The sequence below is a fragment of the Spermophilus citellus genome, assembly GCF_964194105.1.
Source record: "Spermophilus citellus genome assembly, chromosome: 6".
NCBI lineage: Eukaryota > Metazoa > Chordata > Mammalia > Rodentia > Sciuridae > Spermophilus > Spermophilus citellus.
In genome coordinates, this window is record NC_138187.1 from 107,268,733 (window position 1) to 107,293,351 (window position 24,619).

The 24,619-nt window shown below is 31.9% G+C and overlaps 1 protein-coding gene across 8 annotated transcripts in view; it reads right to left on the minus strand.

Moving 5' to 3' along the window:
* Nucleotides 1-24,619, minus strand: part of AKT3 (AKT serine/threonine kinase 3) — a 276,038-nt gene that overhangs the window by 156,508 nt on the left and 94,911 nt on the right. For 6 of the 8 annotated variants that reach the window (XM_081300516.1, XM_081300514.1, XM_081300518.1 and 3 more), the window contains one exon: nt 4,684-4,809. The exons of 1 other annotated variant lie outside the window; for it this stretch is intronic. In XM_081300516.1, coding sequence (XP_081156642.1) covers nt 4,684-4,809 — 126 coding nt within the window. Of the gene's footprint in view, nt 1-4,683; nt 4,810-13,756; nt 13,779-24,619 lie in introns of those variants that run through there. One more of the 8 variants, XM_081300521.1, reaches the window with a different exon arrangement.

The window sequence follows — 24,619 nt, forward strand, 5'->3', positions numbered from 1 at the left end:
AAAGAAAAAAAATTGGATGAAATGTTTTCAGATATTCACTCAAAAGCAGTAAGTCATTATATGTAGGCACTGGAAGCTGTATATAAGATACATAAGACTACGTTGTTTCCCCTAAAATAACTCTGAGGTATATACATGAACTACATGAACTAAACAACCAAGAAAGAAAGTAGTACAAGAAAAGATAACAGCTTGATGAAGGACCAAGAGGAATACTTTAGAAGGAACATGAAGAGGAATATAAATCTGAATTAAATCTTAAATGAAAGCAAATTATACAGGCAAATAGAGGACAGAAAAAAATTTCAACCAGAGGGAAGACATAAACAAAGGCTAACAGTAGAAAAGCAGCAAAAGTTAAATAGGTAATTATAAACAATTCAGTATTACTAAAACACAATTGTAGAACAGAAGAGACATGCAAGCAAGAATTGAAAGGAGAGGCCAGAGAGATCCTTGTATGATATATTAAGGTAACTGGATATTATCCAGTGGACAATGAAGATCCAAGGTAAGGCTTTCACAGGGGAATGGCATAGTTAGGGTGTAATATCAGAAAGATAATTTTGGTATGGGGATGGGGGGAGGGAAATAGATTTAAATGATAGTGAAGTAATGTCTGAAGGAATATGAGTGGTACAGAGGCAGAGAATCTAGTTAAGAATCCATAGCAGAGATAATGATGGTTCATTCCAGGGGAATTACAGGGAAAGACATAACAGGTTCAAGAAATAAGCAAATCAGCAGAACTACAAAGGGAATCAGGAGTTGGGTAAAGATGTGAAGGGAAAGATAACAATGAAATGGATCCAAATTTGTGTTCAGGCAGAGACAGAACTCACATATTGGATACAAGGGAAGAAACAGACAAAATCATCTTGAGTTTAGCTTAGGACATGTAAAGTCCAAAAAGCATCTAATATAGAGATGTCCTGAAAGTCAAGTGACTTTAGAAACCTAATGCTCAGGAAAGTAGCCTGGTCTAAAGAGATATAAGGGTAGGAGTAAGCTGCATATAGGTTTTAACAGAAATGCTAAACACCTCATTCAAGTGAATGTACCTCACTCAAGGAAGAGGTACAAAATACAAAGTGTCCTCAACCAGAATTCTGTTAAATACCAAAATAATGCATTATACAAAAAGAAAAATCAGGAGATATCTCAGAATATTATATAATGTAAGAGATCATCATAGAAGGAGAATGTGATCAAAAGAATAAATGAAGGCCAGATGGAAATCCAGAAAAAAATAAGAACTAAAAAATGTCTACTAGACTTAATGATGGGGTTCAGCACACACTTCCCCAAAATAACACTGAGGCATTTGAGAAAACAGTAGAAGTAGGAAGGACAGCCTTACCCTTCTCCCCTGAAGCAGGTCATAAAAACCTAGGAAGAATTCTCTGATTTTTCCTTGAAGGAGGTCTTAAGATGCTCAGTGTAGAGAGTTCCTCCCTATACCTGGAGCAAAGAAACATCCTCATCTCTAAAGACACTGTGGCCCTGTGTCTAAACAAACAGGCCTTCATAAAATACCCTCATTTATTACTACTAGATTATCCCCTTTTTCCATTCATACTTCCTTCATTTTAGCCATATCTTCATCAAACCTAAGCATAGACATATACAAGTTTATGTGTTTGTTTCCAAAGGGTCCCATGCCATGTAAAACTTACATTAATTAAGTTCATATGTTTTTATTTTCCTCTACCTTAAAAATTAAGTGGTCACTAGAGAATTCATGAAAAGGAGTTTCAATCAAGTAAATAAAGAAGGAAACTAGACTGCAGGGATTAAAAAATAGAAATCATGAGTGTAGACTACCGTTGTGCAAAATTTTAATCAGATGGGAAGGAATTAAAAATTTAATTTAAAAAGAACAATTCTAAAATGCCTTCCAGTTCTCATGCTTCACTTTATTCATATGGATAAAATTCCTAGTTTAGTAAGATTTTATTAAAACCCACATAAATGTGAAGTAGGCTTTTAATTATAAGAAAAATAGGGGACTCAGATTATAACTATCAAGGGGACATAACACTTTCCAAAACACCTTACAAATACTTTGTAAAAGTATCCTTTTTTAACTTGTTCTTTCTAGATATACATGAAAGGAGAGTGTATTTTGACATATCAAACAAGTATAATTTGTTCCAATTAGGATCCCATCATCGTAGGTATATATGATGTGGAGTTATACTGGTCATGTATTCATTCATATGGATAGGAAAGATAGGTCTGATTAATTCTACTATCTTTTCTATTCCTATTCCTCCCCCTTCTCTTCATTACCCTGTTGTGGGTTAACATCCACATATCAGAGAGAACATTCTGCCTTTGTTTTTTTGGGGACTAGCTTAGCATATCACTTAGCATGATATTCTCCAGTTCTATCCATTTACCAGCAAATGCCATAATTTCATTCTTCTTTATGGCTGAGTAACATTCCATTTTGCATATATACTACGTTTTCTTTATCCATTCATCTGTTTTAGAGCAACTAGGATGGTTTCATAGCTTAGCTATTGTGAACTGAGTTGCTATAAACATTGAAGTGGTTGCTTCACTACAGTATGCCAATATTAAGTCCTTTGGTTATAAACCGAGGAGTGGGATAACTGGGTCAAATGGCGGTTCCATTCCAAGTTTTCTAAGGAATCTCCATACTGCTTTCCAGGGTGTCTTTTTTAAAAATATATACATATTAAAGGGTGCAAGAGTGAAAGGGAAATAGAGAGAAAAGGAGACTACTGGTGAAAGAAACTTTTCATGTTCCAACTATGCCTTCTTTTAATGCTTCATAAAAACATTGTTTGTCACCTCTGCCTGGAATATTCTTCTTATAAATAATCTGCATAACTTCTATAAAATCTTCAGGGACCTGTTCAAAGCCTCCCTATAGAATCATGAACTGTGAAGGATCAAAAGGCCCTTATAAATCCATTGAACTCAGATTGTTTCCACTAGCCAAAGATGAGAGTTTCAGAGAATGACCTAAGGTCTAAGGTCATACCCATATGTATCAGAAGAAATAATGCAATTAAAAGATAAGGCAAAGTTGTTGTACAAATTTAAAATAATTCATTTATTGTAAGGTCCAAGTTAATAATATTCCTGAAACCTAAGGAACTATTCTAAATACAAATTCATTAGTTTGAGTCAAGTATCAACAACTACTTTATATAAAGATTACAGATGTCAACTAATATTTATCTCATAGATAAGTTGACTGTCAGTCACTAAATAGAATTTTTCCCCAAGAGTGCAGCATTTATTTCAGCCTCTGCCAGTGGAAGTGTTGGAGCAGATGTTGGCAGACTGTGACATACAGTATGTCTTTAAAACTTGTTGGGGTGTGAAATTTCATAAGGTCAAAAAATGCTGCATTTTGATCAGCAGATAAAGGAATTCTGCGCTTTTCCAAATTATTTCAGACAAACCAATAGAATTACTAGCAAAACGGACAAACTAAGAAACTACACTACTTTAGGTGAGACATGACAACATACATTGCTAATGGTTTAAAAGATAAATTCTATGTCTTTAAAGCAAATGTTCACCCAAAAGATTTTCAGAATAAAAGTATGTTCTTAAGTCAATACAAAATATAATTGACAAAAGAACTTAAAACATAATTTCCTACTGAAACAAACCCATTAATATCTAATGAGCATTCTGGTTGGGAAAAAAAGATGGTTTTTTAAAAATACACACTATTCTTATTTTTGTAAAAATAAAACCTCTATGTAAAAATCTACTGACATAAATGTAGAGGGCCTTTATTATAAGCTGGTATCCTTATCATTCAAATGATTCCACAAGCCCTTTGGTTTATCTTTTCCTTTAAAAATGAAATAAATAAGGATAAAGAAGACTAAGTCTCTTATAATGATAAATTGAATGTTAATAACATTCAGAAACTATCGATTTCTTGGATTTTTAAAATTGTTATTTAACTGAAATTTTTTAGCTTTAATTTTTCCTCATGTTTTTCAAGTATGGCTGAGATAACGTATGACCAAAATAAAGGCTGTCCAGTTAAAAATTTATTTTCATGATCCAGAGTCTAGCAAGCTCTCATACAAGTTGATTTTTAGTTTAACTTTAAAATGTTTTATTTCTGAATTAACACAGAAAGATCCTTTCACTGATGAATCAGCAAGTCTGAACAGCCTGAAGAGCCTGGTCATGACATATCAGTGATAACTGTCATTTTTCAGTTTATTTTGTGCCATGTTCAAATACAAAATTTCTAAACAAGTTAAAACAACTATGAACATAAAATCTCCTCGGAAAATTATTTCTAATGTAAATAATTTGTTTCTCACAATATAATCAAATGACCTAAGTTTGTAATAGAAAACTTTGAACACCTGACAAACTAAGTTCAATCTAACAACCAAGTTCAAAAGTATTCTTTTACATCTTCTAAAGAGAAACTTGTGGCACATATCTCGAAATTGTATTTATCACATGCAAATTCTAAAATGAAAAACATTAAACTATATGACACTGTATAAGATTATATGCTTAATCACGATAAATTGAAATTTCTATCAAAGCTAAAAATTTGTTATTTAAAATGGATCCAAACTTTCCCATAGGCTTCTTATATATTGTAAAATGTTAAAAATCCTATAAATAAATAAAAACAAGGTGAATCAACAATTATAATCAACTTACTTGCCACTGAAAAGTTGTTGAGGGGATAAGGTAAATCCACATCTTGAGGTTTCTCTTTATATCCTATGAATGAGCCATCTGTCTTCAAAAGGAAATATCTTGGCCTCCAGTTTTTTATATATTCTCCTACGTGAGGAAAGCATGCAATGTTAATGCTGCAAAAAAAAAAAATGAACAGCAGCCTTTACACGAAAAATAAATTATGATGCAATATATGTCCTACAACACTGGCCTTCAAAAATTTAGTTAGGCAATTTTCTTTTAACTTAGCTTACAAAAGAAAATACATAAGCCTACAATTAACATTCAATAAAAACCCAAACATGTTTTGTTTTTCATGATTTCACACTTTGATAATTCATTTGCACCATTATTCCTTCAGAGAATCATTCATCTGAGTACACATTTTGTTCAGTTTTTCATTTTATCAGATGGTTGTGAGAGCATATTTATTACCAGCCGGTTTAAAAAGCCTTGGTAAATCGGGCACACAGTATCTATGAATTTCGATGAAAACCACTTATAAGAGGAATACAAAATAGATGTTTCTCTTCCATGTGCCATTAACTAATAACATAATTTGTAAAAAAAAAATAGTTAAGTTTTCATTGTTAAATCTTGACTGTAACTTTATTTTTGGAGGAAAATAACCTTTCACACAGCGCTGTAAATAAATCAAGCACACACACAAAAAAGCATGAGTTAGTAGCACTTAAACCATATACCAACTCACACATACACACACAAACATAATTGTTAAGAACACATGGCACGGTGCCATTACATAATCCAATAAACATATACATACATAGATTTATACATAAGCTCTACTTAGCCACAAAACAGATTCTTCCTAATTCTAAGCAATACAGGTGCTCCATGATACCGCAAGAACTGGATGGCTAGCTGGTCTCATTTTCCAGCTCTCTACTGGATATTTCTAACTTGTTATTTAATCTCAAATGCTGAATCACAGAACTACAAAAAAAAAAAAAAAAAGTAAGTAGTTCAGTTTTTGATACAAATCAGCTTCTTCTCTTGACCCAAGGTCAAATCTAGCATCTGACTTCTCTGACTCTTTATCCTATCAGTAACTAGGTCAATATAGACTTCATGTATCATGAAATATAATCTTTTGCCAACATATATTTCAGCTGTGGAATCATTTCTCTGAATCAGCAATTCTCAGACTTACTTCAGAACATATTTACATCCTTAAATATTACTGAGAACTCAAAGAGTTTTAAGTTTATGTAGGTTATATTTGTGTTTACCATGTTACAAATTAAAAACAAGAAAACTTAAAACTTGTTATTACTTTCTTTAAAGGTAACAATAAACCCAGTATGTGCAATATTACATAAAATTAACTATTTTCAAAAACAATATAAGAGCAGTACTGCTTTGCATTTATGCAAATCTCTTTAATGTCTGGTTTAATAGAAATAGATTTTCTCCTCTGCTACTGCATTCACTTTGCTCCACTATGTTGTTTTAATTGAAATACAGCAGAAAAATCTGGCTCAAACAGATATACAGTTGGAAAGGAGAAGACTGACTATTCAAATAGTTATGGATATATTCTTTGATACTATACCAGATTTCAACAAGGAGTAGATTCTAAAAGGTTAGTTGCATTATGGAATTTGAAACCTTATCAATAAACTTTCTGTGCATTTTGTGAAAAAATGTTCATCTACATTAGACTTTGAATGAACCTTTTACACTGTGCATGTTATTTGGAACATTATACACTGGTCCTACAGAAAACACTTGTTTACTGACTTATGAATACCCAAATGTCGACAAATTTCACATTTACATTTTTTATCAAGACCACCATGTCTTCCTACTAGTCTCAGAGTGGTAGAAACATTTTCCAAAATTTTATTATTTCTTTAAAAGCTCAATCTTCATTATTGTAGCAAATAATGTCAGTTTTTTTCCCCTTGTATAATATACTCTGAAGTGTTCAGTCTCATATCACTCTTCACTGAGGTGCAATAACAATTCATTAAATAAACGGAGGAAATATAGGGGCATCTTTCCCACAAATATTTAAGTGCATAAAAGAAAAAAGACAAAAGAAAACTAATGCCCTTCCATCATTTTACTGAAAAAATATGGTACTAATGTCGACAGTCTCTTAAGCTAAATTCACAAAAGCAAAAAGAATTAAATTCACAGTTCCCATTTTAACAATGAAATAGTTCTTCTTATTTATCCTTGTTATTTTACTTTTCTGTTTTTACTTATGTATTCCTACATAAAATTTAAAATCCCTAGACCTTAATTCTCCAATGAATGATACAAGAGCAGACTTCAAATATTGTAAAATAGTAATATAGATTTATACTAGTACAATATATAAGTCTGTTGAGCTAAATAACAATAGTTTAATAATTATATCAAAGATAAAATGAAACTATCATTTGAAAAAATTGAAAAAACATGATAACATAATTTCTTTTTATTTTGAACAGAACAAAATACACCTATTCAGGAAATGTGAGATTAAAAAGAAATAAAAATCAGATTTTTATTTCTAAGCCTACTTTCCTTTTAGCCATAAAGTATTTACAACTTCAGATGTCAGAAACAAAAACATCACCATATAAATGAATCTTTTAAATCAAATTTTATAAATTTAAAATACTTTATGTGGTCTATAACAGGACTTCTGGTTGCCAAAAAGTTCTTCTAAAATAAATTATGCATCCCTTAAACACAGTACATTATATACAGTGAGATATTCATTCACACAGAAGAAAAATTGAAAATTTCCCTTCTTGCTAAGAGGAAAAAAAGCATTATTTCTAAGTTTTTAAAATGATTTTGAGTTGACTCAATTAACAGTTATCATACTAAGCTAAAAGTAGATCTCAAACTTTCAATAGAGATTCCTTTTTTGTTTTGTTTTCTTATCATTGTTCATCTACAATATGAATTGATTTAGAAGGTGCTTAAAGAGTATATTCATTTATTTGGTAATTTGTCGAGGTGCTTGAGATGTGACCCCCTCCCAACCTCTGCCAAAAAAAGGATGAGGTCTCTAACTTCATGGGACTTATTCCAGTATTTCACCAGATTTCAGGTGTCCCCTAAATGTTAGAGAAGGGTGCTAAGTAGTTCCTAAGAATCTCTCTTATATGTTCCCAATAAAATGCTGCAAAAAAGTTCACATAATACTATGGTATGTTGCCCTAATTAAATATTCAGTATCTAGTTCCAAAAATGGAATGAAGAGGTTGTTTAATTTATAAAGGAATGGGCCTGACAGAGGGACACAGACTCAACAGATGGGAATTAAAAATAATAACAAAATAAGCAAGCTTTCTTGTCACTTTATGGAGGACAAGATCACTAGCCTGAAAGAGTATAAAAAATTATTGCTTTTCACAATATCCAGGCAAGACACTGTGTATACTAAGGATTAAGTAAAGGGGAAAAATTGTTCTGGCAGGCTAGGGATCCTAACTGGGTTTTGACAAGTTGATCAAGGAAAAGGAACTAAACACTTTTCATCACTAGCTCAGTAGTTGAAGTAGTCAATGTTGAGCTAAGAAACATGTTCTCAGACTATTCTAAAAATATGGACAAAAAGTTCTGGCTTTTATGAAGCTAAGTACCCAAAACAAAGGTACCTCCCTTGCAACCAATCCTCTTTAGATGAACTGTTAAAAGTCAGCCACAATTTTACTTTCAAACAGAATTTTCACCTAAATTCATATTGGATGGAGTAATTAATTTTTACTATACTTTCATATTTATGACTTATAGGTTTCAATTTAAGATAGCTTGATTATAATAGAAAGTCATTTAAAAAAGGATTCATGTGATACCAACTATTCTCAAGGGATTATTCTATGGACACTCACCAGTATACAGCTAAAATTTGCATGCATTGTCATGATTAACCTTCAGTAAGCACTGCAGTCACAACTGGACAAAGTGTCCAATACAACCTCTTCTCAGCTTTTTCTATCTACTTTAATGGGTACCTCTTTTTCATCCTCTTTGCCTGGCGGTTATATCTATTTTGAAATACATGTAATACCAAAATACTTACATAGTTGTGCTTTGCTTAATGACAGAGATACATTCTGAGATACATTCTGAGAAACACATCCTTACGTGATTTTCTCATTGTGCAAACTTCATAGAGTTCACTTATATAATCTTAGATATTTAGCTTACTATACTACCTAGGCTACACCGTGTGTATGTATAACCTATCACTCCTAGAGCCATGATGAACAAAGCAACACAAGACTGAATCAAGCCTAAGAAGAAATAATGCAATTAAGAGATAAGGCAAAAAACAAGAGATTCATGAGGCTGCTGCTGGCCATACACAGTATATGATATTTTACAGTAGATACTTTATTTCAATTAAGTAGGAGGAGGTAATTCTAAAGTAGTGATTAAAAATTATAGTACAGTAAATAAACTAATACATCATTTATTGTTAAGTATCATACTGTAAATAGTTGTATGTGCTATACTTTTTGTATGGCTGACAGCACAGATTTATTCCAGCATCATCATAGACACATGACCAATATGCTGGCCTGTGGCAAGGACTTAGTTAGGTAACAGGAATTTTTAACTCCATTGTAATCTTCTGGAACCAACATGGTATATGTGGTCCATCACTAACCAAATCCAGTTGACTGTATTTCCCAAAAAAAGATCCTGATATTTTGGCTTTTATAGTAAACTGAATGATGGACCCTCAAAATATACATACATGCTAATCCCTGGAACCTGCAAATATGACCTTATATGTTCGAATATATATATATACATATATATACACACACATACATACACACACACACACATACCTTATTTAACAAAAAATTTGAAATACACACACACACACCTTATTTAACAAAAAAATTTGACTCAGTTAAGGATTTTGAGAAATGCTCCTGGGTTATCTGGGTGATCCCTAAATCCATCTACAAATATTCTTTTAAGTATGGTTTTAACACATAAGAAATAAAGGAGACAATGTAACACTATAGAAGCAGTTGGAGTGACATACCTATCACAAGCTAAGGAATTCCAAGAAGAAACAAAGAACTGACTCTCCCCTACAGCCTTCAAAGGTAATGTGGCCCTACTCAGACTTGATTTTCTAACTTCTGGCCTCCCAAATAGCAGAGAATACATTTGTGCTGTTTTAAGCCATTTACTTTGGTGTGATTTCTTACAACAGCCCTAAGCAACTAATACAGTAACTAATGCAGCTTCCAAAGACTTGTTTAAACAAACAAACAAAAAAACTACTGATTCTTTAAATTTGGGGCATAAGAGGTAATACCTCCAAAATTCAAATGAAAAAATCGATATTCTCTGAATGGTGAAGAATCCTATTTGTGAATTGTGGAATTGGAAAAAGTTCCTTTTTAGAGTTCAGTTTTACCTAGTTATGACTCCAGATTTTTCCTGTTAATATTAAAACAAATTAACAATCTCATTTTGAGTGGGTGTTAGTTATAGAAAACAAGTTACAAGTAAGTTTAAATTTGGCTCCCAGGCTTTGTCTTTAACAAAATGAGATGGGACATGATATAAGTTTAGATTCATACTTACCATCTAAAAATTTTAATATGATACTCAAATGGATCATCTTTACTGGGGTTTATATGCATTTGATACAGGCCCTCCCCTCCCCAAAATTGACAGGGCTCATTTCTTACTGCTCACCTAATGTCATTTTTTATTTAATAATCTTCAACCTAAATTAGTCCATACATGTAGATGTTATTTCATTATTTATTCTAATTAGTTATATATGACAGCAGAACGCAATTAAATTCATATTACACAAATACAGCACAATTTTTTATGTCTCTGGTTGAACACAAAGTAGAGTCACATCATTCGTGTTCATATTTATTAATACTCCACTGAGATCAAATCGATTTTTTAAAAGCTAAAGACATCAGAAAGTGCTAAAGCAGAAGTTAGGGATATGACTCTCGACTAAAAATGCATTAATTAAAATATGCAAATAGTCTTTCATATAGGACAACTAGAGAATTTCTACATTTGTTCAGACATGCAAATGGATGACCCTTAAACATAATTCAGATTTATATTCTCACAAATAGATTGAGTTAATGAATATGCTTCCATTTTGAGGCTAGGTTGTATTCTGGAACCTAGTCCTGACTAACTTCACGAATGGTTGAATGTTAGACATGTGTTGAAGTACGTACCAGTTGAGAACACTGAAGAAATATTAAAACTAATGAACACCTACCCTCTATATTAAAATAAATTATACTAAAAACATAATTAAGGTGTACTGGAATCTTATTAAAAGAAATACAGATATTATTCAATTGAAATCTATTTAACTGTAGCACCATTTTCCTTAAATCCATGATCATTTAGAATTCAATTAAACAAAACACTCAAATTGTTATTTTTTAACAGATACTGCCTTCCTAAAATATAGAAAATAAAAGACCCTAATTACTATTAGTTTGTATAGCAAACTGAAATTCTGATTTTTCTAACTCATAAAGGCAATACAGCTTTTAAAATGACCAATGGCCACTTATATTTATTATAAGAGCTTTCAAAAACCAGCCATTACTTAATATGGTGGAAGCATTTTCAAACATATGTCAGGAAAAGGAATTAATGTCATAAAGCTCGAACAATTTAAAGCTTAACTTTCCTGAGAATATTGGTTTTTAAAAATTTCATTTCCATGCTTAATCACAATCTAGGTTTTAAAATACATGACTATTTTATTTCTTCATACACCTGACAAAAAAATGAATAGATAACATCTACTCTTGATCTATGCATTAATGAAAATAATTACTTTATAATGCTCATTATTAATAGATGGAAAGAGCCACTAGTGTTTATACAAAAAAAATGGCTTAAAAAATGTAATAACATTGTACTAATTCAGGAGTATTTATATAAATAATGCAACAATGTAACAGATTCATCCCATCAGTCAAAACAATTTCTTTAAATAGTGTTAGATATGTAAAACATATATCTTACCTAAAGAAATGCAAAAAGCTATGCAATATTTAAATATAGCATTAGTTTGATTAATACTAGTAACTCTAAAAAAGTCAGACACAGGACATCAGAGGAGTGAGTAAACACTTATTGTGTGTTTGTTTTTTGAGATGGAGTCTTGTTGTGTTGCCCAGGTTGATCTCCACCTCGTGGAATCAAGCAATCCTCCCACCTCATGCTCAAATAGCTGGACTACATGTGTGCACTATTGCACCAGCTTTTCTAAAAATTATTTTTTTAAATGATATACACAAACATATATTATCATGAAAATACAAGTACTTTAAGAATTTCCAAACAGCAGCTTTCAGTAAAAAATAAGTTTAAATGCTTTAAGAAACTATCTTTGGCAATATTCTTAAATAAAAGTCCTCTTTGGTCAATTTTACTTAAGACAAAAAGAGATGTAATGTTAATTTCAATATAAAATCTATTTCATTTCATGGTTCATAATGTAGTAAATATTTAGCTCTTGACAAATGCCAAACAAATTTATACATATGCATTACCTTTAAGAAAATATGGCAAAACCTTTTCTCTATTCTAGATTTCATAAATAAATAGTACCACAAATAAAGAATATATAATTCATGATTGTGTGATACACCATACCTATTTTAAACCAAATATAGCTACAGGATAAATGCATGATGATAAATATAATCTGTAGTGTTTACAACTGCCAGTTACATTTTAATGTAGAAGAGTCCAGTTAGTTCTAAGTGGAGTCCTGTTCATGTCTCTTAGGGAATAGGAAAAAAAAGTTTCTCACTGAACTTACCTTCACCAAGATGTCTTGAAAATAATCTTGGAGATTTTATGTTATTTATATTATAATGAATTAGCATAATAATTTTCAATTGCACAATTAATATGAAATATAACTTTAAAAATGAAAATAATTTCACACACTGTAGGTCCTTTTAAAATATATATTTATGTTTTTTTTTTAAATTCTCTTTTACTGAATCTTTCAAATGTTCTTTTCTTGCTCTTGGGCAAATTAAACATGTGAAATTCTATTGTGACATCTATGCAATGTCATTGAACAACTGGTAACAACCAGTACTAGATGTGTGTTAGTTTGAATAACCTCTGAAATTTGGGAGATGTGTATGAAACATACCCAAAGCATTTCAGTTCCTTCCCAGCATTCTCATTCTAAGATGCTGTTCAATGAACATGATAGATTATGGAACACACCTTATTTAAATTGGGGGGAAATGGGCTTTAGCTGTGTCAAAATACATACAAGCACTAAGAATGCAGCAATTGATGACATAGGAAGTCAAACCCTCATAAAGTTTTAGGGAGAATGGAACACAGGAAAAATGGCTGGGGTGAATAATTTTTAACTCAACATGGAACTGATAACTTATGCCTACAGTGTCAGCTATCAAGGAAGCCGAATCAGGATTACTTAAGTTCAGGAGTTCAGGGCCAGCCTAGACAACATAGAGAAAACCTAATTTTAAAAAACAAAACAAAACTCTATATGAAAATTTCTCCCATTTCTTTATTCATTTTTGATGATCCAGAATGTCACCATAAGTGATGGCAATCTCCCTTATTCCTTGGCATTTCCAAATAGCATCATATGTGCCTTAAGAAAAAGGTGCTGGTATTTGTTGATTTGATGCATTGCTGTAGCAGAAGGCATTGGGAGGATATCAGCACAAGATTCTTCAATATTTCATAAAAGATCTCTGGTTTGCTGTGATGATGATTCCAAGATGAGGCACTGCACCCACTCCTCTTTAAGAGGTTTGTCTGCTCTCCAACTGATCAATGTCACTACTGCAACTGGCCACATAAGGTTGTTTATATTTTGGTAATTTTGTGTTGTATTTTCAAAATGCCTTAAAAGCTTTCCAGATGTACCCACATTCCTCTGCTTCATCACATATGTTCCTTCATGATTATTTTGAAAAGTATATTACAGTCAAGAATTTTTGCTTCCACTGCAATATGCATGAACTTGTCATTTTTTTAATGTTAAGTATAGTTTTCATACCTACTTCCTAAAGAAGGCTGGTGTCCATGCTTTGCTTTGAAGCTAAAGCAATGATGAGAAAAATACCTATGCAATAAATAACACAAGATGTTAGAAAGCCAACTTCTCTAAGATCTCAGTAAGGCTGATCTGTCATTCTTTATCTGCATTATTTTCTTTTGTTTTCTAGCACCTGCCTAATTTCCATCTACCTTTAAGCATTCTGGTATTTGTTTCATAACATTCTATCAATTAGTTACTCAAATCCTGGTTCCCCCTTTTAGAAAACATTATTTACACTTTAAGCCTAAAAATGATACTTTTAAATTATTTTTTAAACACAAGAACATCCTAATAGAACTAAAGTATTAAACTTTATTGAGAGTAAATAAAGCAAGATGAATGGTGGCAGGGTTGAGGGGGGAAAAGAAATACAAAGCATTTCCACAAACTAGCCAACAGAAAATAACATCTTAGCAATTTAATGAAGAATAAACTATGAGATTAGTTTACATAGCAGTAGATATGTTGTAGAGAATTACTCAATCTGTACTCTGCTTCCTGCTGGGTTAAATGTGAACTAAATTATTATTTTGCTTACATTTACACCCTTGTAAATTGTGAAAGCAGACAGAGCTTTCTTTTTAATCTGCTTTCTGCACTATAAAATCTCCAATTGTACACACCTCACTGTATACAAGTTATTACCAAACTATTTTAACAAAGTATAGTCATGGAATTTTAAACTACTGCAAAGAAAGGGAGCCATTTAAGAAGATAATTTCATTATAAATTTTATAACTTCCTTACTATAAATATTTTTCATTTTATTATACCATACTCTCTAAATATTTAAATCAATATAATATCCCACATTACATATACACTGTGGTAAGTAACCTTAATGAGTATCAAATATGGAAGTAATATGTCCATAAGATAAACCTACTCACCATGTAGGTCTAGCACCTACCACAGAGCAGGCTAACAATAACCATTAATGAATGAATAAATAAAAATTATCTCTAATCAAAATCAGGGTTAAATTTACAGAGTAAAGTTCTCTCAAACAGAGAAATCTCACTACAATATAATTATATATGGTTCTAATAATTTTTCAGTTAGAACATACTTGATGGATATGGTATACAACAATAATGGTGTCTCACTATGGCAGTAATTGGGAATTGGCCAAGAAGGCAGTAGTACTTGCCTACCAGGAGGAGGCCTGTGCCACCTGAAAAATCTCAACTGATCAAATGATTCAACCTACCAGTTTCATCCCTTTATTAAAATCACTGCCTTATGGAATAAAAATTAATAAAACAGAATAGAGTCTCACAAGTGAGTCTCTCCTATAATAAATTTCTAGTAGTATGGGATCCTAAAATAATACTGCATCAAACCCAAGAATTCTATTATTGTGAGGGTGAATCCAGGCTCTTCATAACTCTTCTCTTCTCTCCTTTGTTTTCCTTAGACAATATACTGATTTGAGCCTTGTACTGGAGCAAGTTAAACGGTGAAAAGAGGAAGTGTTGAGAAAGAGGATGAGAAGGAACTTGGAAGTGCTTTAGCCAACCACTGTCCCCAGGCTTCACCCATAAGAGACCTCTTCTCAGTAACACTGAGAGAACAGTTTAGTAGTATTCTCACCTCACAGAGCCACACTGAGGTGCTGAGACGCAGAGAACAGCTAGTATATGGCACAATTGAGATTTGAGTGGAGAGCTATTTAAACCAATAAAATCCTCCTCTACTACTCTGTTCGAATTTTCAAAATTAAGTGATATTGTACAGTGGTAAAGAGGACAAACTCTGAAGCCAAACCTCTGAGGTTCAAATGTCAATTCTGTACTCACTACTTACTGAGTGACAGACAAGGCATGTCCCGTAATATCTCTGCACCTCAGATTCCTCTTCTGAAAAATGGGAATACTAATTAAATTAGTTTTATAAAGCACATACAATAACGTCTGGCTCACAGTAAGCAATTACATAAACATTCATTAACTGAATAAAACATCTTATAGTAAAGTGAAGGAAAACGATCAAAAGACAGTGAGTCAGGCACAATGGTGAATGCCTGTGATCCCAGCAGCTCAGGAGGCAGGGGATCACCAGTTCCAAGCCAGCCTCAGCAACTTAGCAAGGCCCTAAGCAACTCAGAGAGACAATGACTTTACATAAAATATAAAAAAAGGGCTGGGGATAGGGCTCAGTGGTTAAGTGCCTCTGGGTTTAATCCTTGGTACTAAAAAAAAAAAAAAAATAGTGAGAACCTAAGATGAACAATTCATAAGACTAAAAGTAAATTAAGTTTTTAAAATAAAATGGAAGTTCCCTAATTATCCGTGTCCTACTTTAGTTGAGCAAAGTAGGGGCTGGTTTGGGGTGGATAAATTTTCAATTTTTGTATTCACCTTCCTTAAGTCCTGTCATCCCCATTACTGATAATAATGAATTGCATATCATTTATGCTTATCTCACTGAAATCTCTAGTTAAAAACTGACAATACTATCATAGAAATCCTCTTTCTTAATTTAATATCAAGTATCTCTGGGGTGAGGGAGTTAAAAAACACTTCATTGAATTTACTACTAAATATTTCAATGTTTCTTTCAACTTATCTCATAAGTTTACTACATAAAAAAAGAAAAGAACATGTTTCATTGTTTTGACATGAGGCCTTTCCCACTCTTCCTTTTTACTGCACAAGTTAATCATTTCATCTCAAATACTCTGAATTATAAGTCACATATTAAAAGTGGTTTAGGAACAATAATATATTTCATTCAACTTCCAATACCCAGTAAATTATTCTTGATTTATATTTTATTATTTCTATTTATACTGTTGCTGTTTGCCTCTGACTGAACCCAGAGGCACTTTATCCCTGAACCACAACCCATCCCTTTTTGTTTTTTGAGACAGGGCCTTGCTAAGTTGCCCAGGCAGACTTGTGATCCTCCTGCCTCAACCTCCCATGTTGCTGAGATTACAGACATGCTCCACCACATCCAGCTTTATTTATATTTTAAAGATGTGCTCATGCTTAAGTATACAAAAACTGAAGGATATGTATGCTTTCAGTGACTGTTGCTATATATTGCTAAAGTGTTGCTGTAAATAATTCTGAATATTAAAGAGTTTTATAAGTGTTGATTACCCAAATAAAATATCTTAACTTTCTCAGGTTATTTTCCTATTTTCTTTGTAATGTTGCAATTTATAACCTGTCATCTGTTATCACTTCCTAAGAACTATGCTTAAAACTTCTCACCAATTGAAGTATACAGATACATTAAATATTTTAAAAACAACAGATCAAATCAAAGAAATGAAGCCACAAATCAAACACTATTCAGTTACTCAAACAAGCCCATTCTTCTCCCCTAAACAAGCTTACAAATCAGATAAATACCAGAGAAGCTGCTGTTCAATGTTAAAAATGAATTTACTTACCTTGGCCCTCTGAGGGCAGTATTACCTAAGACACAGCCAGAATTTTCAGAAAAATAATCTTTACCTACCATTCTAATACAAACATTTTTTTAAATTAAATGGTTATAATTTGCTCATTTTACTTAAATTTTACGTCTTCATCATTATCTGTATCTCTGTGACTTTAAAAGGAAATTTTCTTAAAAGCATGACATCATGAAAGAAAATACCTTGAAGTCTCATATCATGGAAGTCATTCAAAATGCAATAATATAAAAAGTTATACAAATGATTCTGCATTATGTAAATTAAATTCCTTCAAGTAACATTCTCTGTAGACAATTTGTTTGTTTCTTTTTATTGTGGGACATAAGAATATGCAATCATTCAGTAAAGATATAGTAATTTCAAAGAGATTATATCTAGTTGCAAAATTTCTTTTCAAAAGTAGCCCAGAGCCAATCAGCTCATTTGTTACAAAATCATTCATTTATAAATAAAAGATAACACAAAGGTCAAACTAACCACGTAGAGGAAAAGAACCCACTTTTGTTCATAACTGATTCTGAAAAGTGTAAAAAATATTTACATGGCGTAAGAATTATCAATTTACTTTACGGAATCTATGTCAATGCACATTGGGTATTTTTTTTATTAAGATATTACCTATTTTCAAAAAGTAGGAAAAAAGTTTTCTACAATTCACTTTCACTTATTAAAGACTTTTGCAAAACACTACATAACCCTTGAATAATTCATTGTGTGACAGACTTTTAAGAACATAAAGAGTCCTAATTTTCATGTCAAAGTTTTATAAGTGTTGATTATCCAAGCCTAAACTTCCCACCACTAACCCTACAAACAAAACAAAAATGAACAAAAAGCTAGCCTAAAGAAACTGACCCACTGAAGAGAGAAAAATTGCAAATAGGTAAACAAAAAATTTACTTTCACAGGGCAGATCACCTGATACATGGCCTCCATTTAGTGGAAATGTACTTTCATTTGGATACTTTTTAGAAAAGTCTTTGCTTCTGTAACTTAAGGTATAAATTTCCACTCAGGATCTATGTCATTATTTAGCATAACTTGAGTAAATGAGATTTTAAATTTTATAGTATTAGTTAAGCAATTTTATACTTCTTAAAGTCTAAAATACTGTGAATATTTAAAGATCAAAGGAAAAAATTAAAATTAAATTCCAAATCTTTTTTTATTGAAATAAAAAGTAGATGAACTATCTTAACAAAGTCAGATGAACATAGAGCAAATGCAAGAAGGGAAAGAAGGTCATTTTATATTGTTTTCTATAATAAATAAATGTATACTTAAGTCTAAATATCTCTTCAGAAAGATGCCAGGAAACAACAGCTGCTGTTCCACCAGCTTTCACTTAAAAGTATAAAATTATGAACTTTGATACTGTGTTCCAGTCTCAAACAAATAAGTGACATGCTTGGCCAAAAAAATACATGAACTTCATGGTTTATGCCTTTCCCGCCTTTATATCTTGATCATGGTCTGTTCTAAAGCGTGCTACCAAGTTTACTAACAACTTTAATCAGATTTCTTGAAACTAAAACACATTAAAAATTTAAGCCAAAACATTTCACAAGATGCCTTAAAGAATATGTCAGACAGCAAAATACTCCTCTGTTTTCAACATACTGGCCAATATTTTTAAAATTACTATTCATGCAGGATTTTTCTAAGCAAAATTCAAATACATGTATATACCATTAAATAAAAAAGTTCTTAGAGGTTTCTTTTGTTGTTGTTGTTCTGAAAATATATTAAGAACAGTTTCATTGATTTTTGAAAATGCCCTCAGTATTTTTAAATAGTTTCATCCTCATCTGTGACAGAAGTCTACAAGCTTCAGAATATTCCCACTTTGTTACCTAAGTTATTTATGGTAAACACATCATCATTCTTTTTTTTTAATATTAGACCATAACTATTATCTCTGTGTGAATATTGGCATCAATCACATGTGCTGTCAAACATTAAAAATATCCTTAAATGAAACTATCACTGCACTCAAAGTGAGGTGTATTTTTCCAGTATAAGTAATTAATTCTTTAAAGATAGAACTTTTTAGGCACCACACCAGCCTGTGAACCATTCTTAGATACTGAATTAGGCAGTTTTCCCAGGTACAACATCCCTTGAATTTGCCATTCAAAATTATGGAGTAATATTTAGTAAAGGGAATGCTTGACAGAAACAATGTGAAAAGAAAGACCTTAAAGAATCACCACCTACATCTGGGTGAGAATTAATCATACTCTACCGAATTTACAGTCTCAGGCCAACCAAAGCCATTTCCCCTTTATTCCTCAAAAAAAACCAAACAAACAAACAAAAAAAAAAAAAACACAACACTCTCCTATTCCAGCACTTTCATCCCTACAGAAGAAGCCTGATCTGTTTCTCCATCTGCAAAATAAAGAGTCCTGACAATCAAATAATGCTTTAAAATGCCACAAGAACATGAGACATTATTTTTGTTATGTGTTCACTATAATCATTACATTTTAAAACCACAATGTGTTCTAAAGGCTTACTTTTAAAAAAATAATTACACCCCAAACAGTTTAAATATTGGCACAACAGAGAAAATGCAGCTCCAAAACAATTTGAGATGAATATTGATTTAAAAGGACTAACACAATTCTTTAGAAACCTTGTATACTGTCTTTAAGTAAAATAATGATTTTATAGGACAAAATATTAAATTATCAACAGTGAATAACCACTCACACCTCCAAAATACTTTTGTATTCAACAGTTTTCTCCATATACTGTTAAGTAATTGCCTGTCCTACAGATTTATGGAATAACCATTGTTAAGTCCCTAAATATAAGATTGAAAAATAAAAACAAACAAACAAACAAAAAACCCCAAAACCTTGTAGCTGTGATCATTCTTTTAAATGGCCTCTAGAACTTTGTTTGCTCACATTGCAACAGTCAGAGCATCATATAAATACTCCAAATACAATAGTTACAGACCTCTAGATTTGCACTAACACCTAACAAAAATGAAATATTAACAGCTACACCAAATTTGCTTCAGATATTCCAAATATATTATCTCATTTAGTACCTCAAGATCAATAGCAGTTATTGCTCCTTCTTTTCATAGAAGAAATCCATGCACAAATAATTTTAAGGGACTTTCATAAGTTTGCTCATTTAAGTTAAATCATGCTTAAATCTGGTCTACGTAACTTCAAAGACAATGTCTTTAATATTTCAATTACCTTACTATATATACTTGCCTGCACTACTGAAATTTGGCAAATGGCTCTGAAGAAATGAGAAATATGACTAATTAAAGCAGAGACAGACAAGTTTGCATTACAGAATCTTGCCTTTGTCAGATACTCATTAACATCCTTACCACAAACTAACCTATAAGATGCATGTTGCTTATCCCAAGCTTAGCAGGGATATCAGTACTGACTCTGAAACTACTAAATACATGGATGTAATTCTACATTCAAAGATATGGGTATATCCATAGCCTTTCAAAAGCAAGGACAAAAATAAATACATAAGGCAAAGGAGAGGTCCAGTGTAGTGGATGATTCTGTATGCCTTTTCAGCAAAGGAAGATTAGAGTCATGGAGGAAAAACTGACAGTGAGAGAAAACAGTTTTTCTAGATAGATCAGAATATTTCTTTATGAAAAGTAAAAACTACTGTGCTCAGGAAAACATTACTCTGGATGCAATGCTTTGGGCATTTTTGCTTATTAATCATGAAAAAATTATGAAAGTATGAGTTTACCAAAAATCAAAGTAAATAATCTTTAATTATTTACATATCTTTTTGGTAATATCAATTCAAATGGGGGGAAAGGAATTGAGAAAAAGAACAGTGACATGTGACATAAAAATCAGGGCTTTCCTTTTTGTTTTCTAGTTGTTTCATTTATATTGTGACTGGTTTTGAAATTTTACAAAATTTGAGTGTTCTAGAATGTATCTTTGAAAAATTCAACCTAACAGCACTGTTTCTTCTCAATTTTTTAAGGCCAAAGTGATAAAACAGATATTTAAGTAAATATATTTGCTTCTACCTACATATAAATGTTATTACAGCATTTAAAAGAATTTCAAATAAATAAAATTTCTAACACCTAATGATAAATATGGATCAGGGGGAAAGATATAACCAACTTATCAAAGCCTAATGAAAACACAGGTCTGTCATTTATAGAATCAAGGACAACCAAGAAAAAAATATTAACCAAACAGGCCAGGTTATTATATAACTCTTTCACAAGTAGAAATATCTAAATTCAAAGCATTGTGGAATTACTCAATAAAATAAATTTGGTACTAACTCACCCCTAGTGGCAGGCTATAAAATAAATCCATTCTTAATAGTTAAAATACTGAATAGTGTTAAACTGTTAATGTATGCATTGAGAGCATAGCAATTCAACTGACTGATTACTTAATCAAAAGCTCCTGTTATCTGTTAGCAGTTCACTCCTAAAGTTAACCGAATGGGCTAGCTACCATCTATATGGAGAAATAAGAAAGTTTGTATTGACATTTAAAGAAGTTGCTTTCTAAAACTAGACATGAATAAGAGAGGGAAGAGGAAGTACTAAACCCCTAAACTAATTAACGAAATAAGGGGAGGGGGGATCCAGGAAAACAATGATAATTAGTATGTACCCTTGGTTAACCAAATCCACACATACATTCATTCTGTATATGCACAAACATCAGCAGCATCATAAACCGTCTCAAGTTCTAGCCATTATTCAGTTCGACATCTGCACATGTTTATGCGTCTCTCCAAACAACCTCTTGAACACCCTGCTGGAGCTGTCATTTTTTTCTTCTCCCTATCTGGCAGATGGCAAGTCAACAATCGGCATCAACAGCAGCCGAATATCTCCCCCTCCATCCGACCCCCCTAAACAGACACAATAATAACTTCTTTGTGCTTCCCTACAATGCAGCTGCTTAAACCATTTCGCTACAAGGCTGCTTTGCCTTAATAAAAAAAAAAAAAAAATCCCTTCTGTCAAGTCTAAAAAGCAGCATAATGTTAAGCAAGCTAAAGCCACAGCACAGCTGCAAACGGGCAGACACATTGACAGCTCCTCCCTTAACAAAGCCCTGTGAATTGAAGGGGGTTCATCTGAGGCTCACACAGTAATTAGTATAAAAAAGTCCGACAGCCTCTATTATGCTAAGGGAAAAAAAAAAAACTGGACAGAACTGGGCTGCTGTTTTGCGTCAAGAGTTCTGCTGCAGAGTAGATAAATCATGTTGGGTTTTTTCCTCTCTTTTTAAAGACAGTAATAAGGAGGATGAGAGAAGCTAATTTGAAAACTTGGACACAGTAATTGTACCATATGGTGAGCATTTATCCTTTCTGAAATGCACGCTAACAGTCACTTACATGCACACTGCTTTGTTTTACAGTTGTTATTCTCTCTACCATATTCATAAAATGGATTTGAATATCTGATACTCAAGAGAAGTTGTGTGTAATTAGCAACAGAACTGCCTAGGTTTAATTTATGGGCCTTACACTGCAATCTAGTAAAACGCAAAACAAAATTAAACAATGTGTCCACTTCATAAAATGTTTTTTCCTTAACTCAATTTAAAAAAAACCTTATAAATATGGGTTCACTGGAGGGTTTCTAAGTATATTTTGAAAATTCAACCCAATAAAGTATGGTTCTTGGTAAGATTTCTATAGACCAATTTCTAAGATACGATATCACCATAAGAATGAGAATGACCTTTCATTAAGATCATCTGTTTAATTAAGCACATGTAACTCTGATTCAGACAGATAGATTAGACAAATAATAAATAAACTCAGAGGTAACATAATTTTTGTGTAAGTATAATAAAAATTTTTTCAAGGAATTGTGTCACTTATTAAAAAGCTATTAAGTAGTAGGTGCCAAACATTTGTGCTAGGCACAGAAAGTAAAATACAATATAGAAAAGTTTTCATATTTATTAAAAAATTTAAACATAAACTGACAATATTGTTTGTCTACTTCAAAAATCCTATAAAAATCTGCCTACTCTTGGGAAAAAGACTTAAATAGTATTAATGCATTATTTATCAAGGCCCAATATATATTCAAAATATTACTTTTTCTTACATAAAGATATAGAAAAAATAAGATTAATCTAAACAGAAGTAAATTCATTTTAATACTAGTTGTATGTTCCTTGAGATAAAAATAATGTTGTATTTACCTAACATAAACCATGTTCTAAACTCTCTGACACTCAACTAGAACTCATAGCAACCCCTTCATACTAAGTAGAATAAAAGCAGTGGTCTGAATTACTACAATTCACTTGTGAAGGTACCATTCTGATTAATATTTTTTGGATATTAAAAGTAAAATATTGTAAGAAATTTTTATGTTAGTCCAGAACTCAGGGTTCCCTGATGTAATCTGTGCCTTTAAAATACACATATTGATGGATAGTAATTTCCCAATACTCCTTTGTAAGATTGTGGGCCCCACAGAGGAAATTAAACATAATCACACTCACAAGAAACAAGGAATCCTCTACAAGAGCCACTGGTCATGTTTTATAATAAATATCTATTTTGGCTTAAAAAATATATAACTTGTCATTACCCCTTATGGGTACAGTAGCTTTCCTTAATGATACTAGTACTGTGTCACAAAACCAATTTACCTTAGAGAAAAATATTTCAATTATGTGACAGTTTACTAAACATTTTCAAATATTAATGGGCCTTAAAAGCTCTTAACATTGGATCAGGATTGGTTTGACATATGCAGATGTTTTGTTTGGGAAATATTTGACCAGCAACACATGCTAGTTCTGTATACTTCAAACTAGGTGAACACTACTGTATTGACAAGGTCATGACACTGGTGTTAAAAAAGGGATAAATCTACACAGAGGGTAAAATATATCCTTTTCTAAAAATGTGCAAACATCATATAATAACTATTCTGGATAATTAAATGAGGAAATATAACATTTTTATAAAAATAGGTTAAAAATATGACCAGTGACACTCCTAATATATTTGTAAGCTGAAACCTCCATTTAGTTATAATACTTAAGATGAATATAAGATCTGAAACTATACTTGAATAATAATAGGCTTGACTTCTGAAAAGCAGTTGTTACAGCATCTGGTCAATAGTTTTTCTTAGTTAAACCTATCAATTTCTAAACTATTTGAAACCATTTTGCATTGTGTTAATAACATAAGTACAAAATTATTTGTTCATAGTGATAAATTAAGAATATTTTAAAAGCTGCTTCTACTAAGAAGTATTTGCCAAGAGGATAAATATTTTTAAAAATGCCTTCTTCATGTACTCATAACTCTCACATCCTTTCCCTGGGGGGAGAACTAAATGAAGTTAAGAAAATGCTCAAAACTTAGCATTA